Raw genomic sequence first — 7005 nt, 5'->3', positions numbered from 1 at the left:
TGCGGGCGCACCAATAGGGGGTGCGGGCGTACCTCTCTGGAAAGCTGAAAATGAGATTTTTCAAAAGTTCCTGTAACTTTTTTCGATTTTGTGCTGGTTCACCGACATGGTTGCGGGCGCACCCTTCTGCAAATGTCAATACTCAATACTGCTGAAATCTCCTTATGCAAGCTCGTGCGGTCACTTACAACTATGCGCAGGCGCACCATAGGCTTGAATTTCCTTTTCCCCTTCTAACTCTGTCCAAATTCCTACAAAATATAATATACACGAATAAAAACTAAGGGAAAACGAGCTAAACTAAGAATCATTACGAATTCAATTAAATTAAAATATAAGTAAAATCATGAAATAAAAGAAGAAATAAGAACGAAAACTAGAAGAAAATGATAAGAAAATAAAGGTTTAGAGCGATATAAATGTCGCTTGTCACAAGTACATTTGATCATGTCTCCACAATGGCCCTTAGGTATCTCCTCCGGTTCTGATTCTGATCCCACAATTCCTTTAGTTTGCAATAGTACTCTCCAATGTTCAAGTTATTCTGGTGAAATTCCCCGAGATCTTTCTTGAGTTAAAACAACTGAGGTGCACTTGTTTGGTCATATCTCTCTACTATCTCAACCCAAAGATTCTTAGTAAACTACATACATACTAGGCTGCGTGCAATTTCAGGCTTCATAGTAGCCAAGAACCATGATCTGACCATGCAGTCACATCTGATCAATTTTTTGATATCATCCTCACCGTCCTTAGGTTTAGGATGTTTCCCATCAAGGAAAGCCAGTTTGTTCTTCACTCCAAGAGCTATTCTTATACTTCTAGTCCAGTTCAGGAAGTTGTTTCCATCAAAAACAATACTTCAGAGTTGTTGAAGCACTTTCATTGATAACAATGAAAATAGGGTCTTTGTAAGGGTTTAGTGCTTGGTTTTGTGTTTCTCCCATCTCAATTTTGTTAGAGCAGGAAGTTGAGAGATTTGTTAAAGCTTTTGGTTCGTTTTTAAATCTTTGAACTTTCTTTTTCTAAGATCATACAGACTGTGCTCTGATACCATGTAGAAAGATCAAAGATTCAATTTTGGTTTCTCTTGGAAATTTCCGTCCAGAGTTTTCGATTTATATTTTAGTGTTTTTCTTTTTTGTCTTACAAACGGCTATCACTCAAGGAGTAACTAACCCTAATGTTGAACTTCACATTAGGAAAAAATGTTTGTTGATGCTAGAGGCAAAACTAGCTAGGATCACTACAAAACATTAAAAGTAAAAACAGCAAAGTAGTAGACTCCTAGTATGACACAACATGTGACTTATGAGAAATCTAGAGTAAGACCATGCATCATTTTCTACAAATTGCATCAACTTAAGATTGTCACAACATACGACCTTTATCATCACCCAATAATATATAATCTAACTAAGGCATTAAAAAACAAAAATGAATTTTTTTAAGATGTTGAAACCAAAAAATCCTTACACGAACAGCAATTTGAACAATTTTCCGTATGTCCGATCTCAGAAAAATTGCTAATATACACTGTAGAATTCCATTGGTACTGATGATTCCCAAGTAAAAAATGCAGGATGATGATCAAAGGCTACAATACTAAGAAAGGTGGGAGACAACAAATGTGAAACTAACTGATTATCAATAAAAATATAAAAATAAAAATTACATGCACACTGTCACTAACAACTTTGAATGTGGCTTTAGCCATTGTACATAGAACTTCTCTAAAAGTTCATTTGTGAATTTGCAAAAGCCACTGCATTTTACCTGGAAAATTTGAAGCATATTTACTCGATAAGGAAAAAAAAAACAAAACGCAGAACACTGCTAAGCAGTGGGTTTTTCGGCATTGTGAGATGCAGCATAAAATGCTGGCATCAATCAAGGCTTGTGCACCTTGAAACCGAAAATCCTTGGCACATAGCTCCTAGTAGTATTTGCTTGTGTTGGCTTGAGGTTCCCATACGTCATCAGATAAAGGTGAGGGAATGTAGTACCAAAGTAAGCACCATCTATATCTTCTTAATGTCAAGGAAACAGTCCATTGAGAAATGAAGCTCAAACAAGAACATAATTCACATAGAACATTACCAACTTACAAGTCAGAATTGAGCCGATTACTGGAAATTATGCCAGATAACAAAAACCATTCTTACGCACTGGTTTACTTCATATATTGATTTTACTACCGTTTAATTGAGAGTAGCCTGTCTTGGGGATATAGAATGTGTTGCAATCCATGGAGATATGAAGCTCAAACAAGAACATAATACACATTCTTTATCCCCAAGACAAGACAAGACAAGACAATAGATAACTTAACTCGTCATATTTGGAGTCCGCCTTTACATTCTCCAGATTCCAGAACCTCGATTCAATCAACTCCGGCAATTAACTTGAAAACACACATTTACACACATAGGATTCAAATCAAAGTCTAACCAATGAAACGAATTCAACTTCCATAAAATAAGTTACAATCCAAAGAGAACTAGTCAGGATTCCAGTTTCCCCATAAAAAAAAAAGGTCAGGATTCAAGTTGTTGACCTATCCAAATTCCAACCGTGCCGTCTATGAGTCTCTGCCAGTAAAGTATACACACATTTATATTTAAGCAGTACTTTCCATTTAGCCGGCACATGATTGACGTACAACAATATACTACATATTATGTAAGTGAAAGTACACTCTTAGCATATGTGTTATTTTGTTATTTAGGGTATGGGCACAAAACAATTATTGGATCACCTTTTCTCTAATCCTCCCCCCTCCCCCCCAAAAAGGACATTGCACAGAATTAATAGGACAGGAAGGTGATGCAAGTATTGCATACTAGCACATTGTAAGTCATAAATGATGCAGAAAAAACGTATCTAGCTTTCACGCTATAAGGATACTGCCTTGGTATTTGGATCTCGGATAATAGATGTCTTCACATTTTGGACAGTAGATTTTCACAGTGCTTGATCGTGGAATGTCGGATTGGCCAACAGGAAGGCAAGGCTGCCCAGAGCAGTAAACCCTAGGACAACGCCCAAAATCATAGTTTTTGTATTTCTCTAACTGCAGAAGCACAAATATATTAACATATAAGAAAACTACTGAAATTTCCTCCAAAAGGAAGATTAGGGTATTAGGTTAGTGGAAACAAATAGAGGAGAAACATCTTACCATTGCAGCCATTCCTTTAGTAGTCAAGATGTATCGGACATGAATCAGGCCATAAAGCATCTCTGCTGCAGATTCTATCAACTCATTCTGTTCCTCCGTAAACATATCACCTAAAATATGTCATAGGGACACTGATCAAGAGGATCAGGAGAAAAATCATAGAGCCGCCAAATATAGCTTAAAAATAGCATCCTTCAGAATTAACACATAAATACAAACCAACGAGAATCCATGTAGTATATTTGATTCTGAGAAGGGACGGAGCTAAGGCATAGAGTAGTTTTCAAATGAGGCTTCCGTCAAAGGACTACAAAAAGTGGCTATGTTTCAAGGTATACCAGGAAAATATAAAGATGAGAAACTAAAAGGAGACACTTCTTCTAAAGAAGAAGGTAACATGAAGAAAAGGCTCTTTGAAGATCAATGTGTAACACCCACTCCTGACCTCACCTCACCCTTTATCTAGAAAAGGCATTCATAGCTTAGTGACAGTAAATAGAGAAGGAGACCAACTACTTCCACGAGAGAAGACTAAAGAGCAAAAGAGAGGGAAAAACAAATTGTTCCAAACTAATACATTACCACAAGATACAAAAAAGAGCAACCTTTCAGGAACAAATAAATTACAAAATCAGCGAAATCTGAAGACCCTTACACCGAAAACAGTGATACCAGCAACATACTAGTTGGTTATATATCTTAGTCAAAATTCTACTTAACAAAATATACATTTTCAAAGTCATGAATCAATGTCTCACGTGTCATTACTTACAGCTCACAGATGTCACCGATGTATCTTGAGTTCTTGACCTTCGTTCTGCAATTCTTAATACTCTCATGCTTACACAAATGACTTTGTACGTCACATGGAAAGATTTTCTATCAATAGTTTTTTAGACTGGTTTGTTCCACCATATAAATACCAACCAAGATATGCAAAAGTAAGCAAAAGATTAAAATCAATTGACCAGTGTTTCTTATTTCTAGGGTAAAGCTTGTTCTTTTTAAGCGAGCAGTGAGAATTGAGAAAGCCATGTGGATGTATTAAGACAGGCAAGTACTCCGTAACACCAAGCACCAAAATGGATAACTTCTAATAAAATACCGGAAAAAAAGGAATACAACAATTACCATGAGAAGATTCGACATCCAAAATGAGGTCAAGCGCATAATCATAATATGGTACTTGGCTGCTTAATCCACAAAGATTGAAGTCATCTTGGATATAATCGTCATCAACCTCACAGAAAAATTCATTCCCTCGCAAATTGCAAAACCATGAAATCCATGATGTATCCTCACCATCAGAACCACTAACATCGGATTCGTCACTGTCAGTTTCAGACTCCTCTGCAATTAAGAAACAACAAGAATTATCAGAAAATATAATTTCAAACACATAACCCTGACTCAATCTGTGCACAAGGAAAACATGATCAGATCTACTAATTGATAAATAAAAAAATCATTAAATTGAGAAACTAGCTAGACCTACAATCTTAATATCAGGGAAACAAAGAAAAAAAAGATCACCTTAAAAAGATTGACCAGGTAGTGAATATGATGGTCTACAGACTCAAAGGGCTTATCAAAAAGATAAAAAAGCCAAGTTACGAGTACAGAATTAAAGTCCAAAGTCAGCTACTACTACTGACAGCTCACTGTAGAGTACCCTTGTTCTGAAGTGGTGTGTGTGTGTGTGTGTGCGCGCGCGCGTGGGGGGTGGGGAGAGGGGGCGGAGGAAGCAGATAGCAGAAGGAAGTTGCATAATTATACTCCCTCCGTCCCTTAATACTCGCCCCGCTTTCCTTATAAAGCCGTCCGTTAATACTAGCCCTGTTTCTATAAATGGCATAATTTCACTAATATTATATCATTTCTCTCACTTATCCAAGGACCCACATATATTCATACTTCCTAAAAAAACATTAAAAAATTCAACCCCAACCACACCTCAACCCTTTATTTGTCACATTTCCCACTAATTATATTAAAAAAATACTCCACTACGTCAATTAAATTGCCTAAAACTTTGTGCCGGCCAAATTGGGGAGAGTATTAAGGGAAGGAGGGAGTATTACTTAGAGACAAGAAATATTCAAATCTTGCAAGTTGGAGAGCATTTCTTAGCCTTTGCACCAATATTCCCACTTAAGTACTAAGCACAGAGTACTGCTTCAGGGCCAAATCCTTCCATACCTAATCTTCCTTATAGCTACCCCTAAGCTAAAAAGTTCTGCAATGAGTAGAGGATTGACTTTGACAGATACTAGAGAAGTTAAATAGATTAATAGACTGATGTAATTTACAATAACCAACATGCTAGAGATATTGAACATACAAATAAATGAATAGTAGTCAGGTTATGCAGATCGACCTTTATTTTAAAATGGTCGATTTGTGTGAACATAAAGAATAAGATCTCCTTCGATTGGTAGAGCTCAAATACTGTCAATAATGCAAGAGGAACACAATTCCCCTAATCATAGAGATCAAACATTATCATTCTCGACAGCTTACAGTTACAACTACTAACCAGATACATATTCTGTATTTCGGAACATTCCTACATGTGAAGGAACAATTCCAGTTTGCCACTACCTTCATCAATTACAAATTAAAGCAGACAACAATCTTCTGCCATTCAAATAGAAAAACTTCTGCAACTGAAAACTATGAAAGTCGTCATACCGAGACAATAATACAAACCCTGAATGTAAGGATATATCATATAAAGGCATAACTGTGACCACCACATTTCTACCCAATTAAACAAATTACTCAACCTCCCAATAAAACTAAGTTCTAGCTCCTATAGCATAACAAACAATCAATTAATCCATGTACAAGCTCAATACTAATTAGGCCAAATAGCTACGAGAGCTCAATAGAAGCTCAAAATCCTCGGAAAAAACAAGAGCCCTAAATCCCAAATTGAGAACAAATGCACACATGCAACAAAAATTCACCCTAAAAAAATATATTCTAGAGCTAATTTAAGAAAGTGTTACCAACCATCAGAGAGATCCTTGGAATTATTCAAATCAGAGAAATCAGGCGGCGTTTTTCCGATAGAACTCGAAGGCGCAGAAACCCTAAATTCTTTATCCTTGGGGTTAGTGCTCAATCCCCTCGAAGTCGAAGGGGAGCTTCGATCGAGATGCTTATCTAACACATCATTGATGCGTTTCCGATCAATACTTCCGATTTCCGACGACTTCGACGGCACACCGCCGACATTACCTCTTTCTCTGTGCATAATTTTCGCCCCAAAAATTGGAATACGAAATTGGGATTGAGGAGAGAGAAGGAAGAAGATGAGGTAAGCTTATGGGTTGTAAATGGCGGACATGATTTAGAATATTAATTTTGATTTTTAGAGAGGTGTGTGAAATTAGGGCATTGTTGAATAAAATTGGGGGTGAATGATAATAATCTGGGAAATTTGAAGAGGTGATGATGAAGAAGGTGACGACGATGATGAGAGAGCAACCCCCTCTTCTCTTTGGTCACTTTTCTTTCCTTAATTTTTCCACTCTTTTCAAATGTAGTATAGATTTTCAATTTTCACCCCAAAGAGTAACTTCTAAAGGCATGATGTGCATTATGGTATGTACAACATGCTCACACATATAAATATACAATGAACTATTATGTGTCGTATAAACCGGTTGTCTATCCTAGGTAAAAAAATACGTGTTTTTTATTGTAACTTTATTGAGCTCTCTGTAATCTATACATAGTCTCACACTTTTGGTGTTCTTCTTCACAAACAGAATTGGTGTTCCCCATAGTGATGTACTTGGTCTAATATAACCCTTATC

At 36.6% G+C, this 7005-nt stretch overlaps 1 protein-coding gene across 1 annotated transcript; it reads right to left on the bottom strand.

The window, feature by feature from the left end:
- Nucleotides 1-1631: 1631 nt before the first annotated feature.
- Nucleotides 1632-6773, bottom strand: LOC110806213 (putative casein kinase II subunit beta-4). The gene is made up of 5 exons (XM_022011856.2): nucleotides 6197-6773; nucleotides 4313-4531; nucleotides 3182-3291; nucleotides 2908-3073; nucleotides 1632-2027 (listed from the first exon to the last, which is right to left on the bottom strand). The coding sequence occupies exons 1-5, from the start codon at nucleotides 6438-6440 to the stop codon at nucleotides 1891-1893; spliced, it is 876 nt and encodes a 291-aa protein (XP_021867548.1). The 5' UTR covers nucleotides 6441-6773; the 3' UTR covers nucleotides 1632-1890.
- Nucleotides 6774-7005: the final 232 nt, after the last annotated feature.

This window comes from Spinacia oleracea, chromosome 2 (assembly GCF_020520425.1).
Source record: "Spinacia oleracea cultivar Varoflay chromosome 2, BTI_SOV_V1, whole genome shotgun sequence".
In the NCBI taxonomy this organism is placed as follows: Eukaryota; Viridiplantae; Streptophyta; class Magnoliopsida; order Caryophyllales; family Amaranthaceae; genus Spinacia; species Spinacia oleracea.
The sequence above is the reverse complement of the archived record's forward strand: the minus strand, read 5'-3'. Positions and strand labels throughout refer to the sequence as shown.

Excerpts from the sequence above, each read along its gene's own strand:
- LOC110806213 (XM_022011856.2), bottom strand. The coding sequence starts at position 6,440 with ATGCACAGAGAAAGAGGTAATGTCGGCGGTGTGCCGTCGAAGTCGTCG. Across the intron at positions 3,292-4,312 it reads GGATGTCGAATCTTCTCATG|GTGATATGTTTACGGAGGAA; the intron begins GTAATTGTTGTA and ends GACATATTTTAG. Across the intron at positions 3,074-3,181 it reads CTAAAGGAATGGCTGCAATG|TTAGAGAAATACAAAAACTA; the intron begins GTAAGATGTTTC and ends GTGCTTCTGCAG.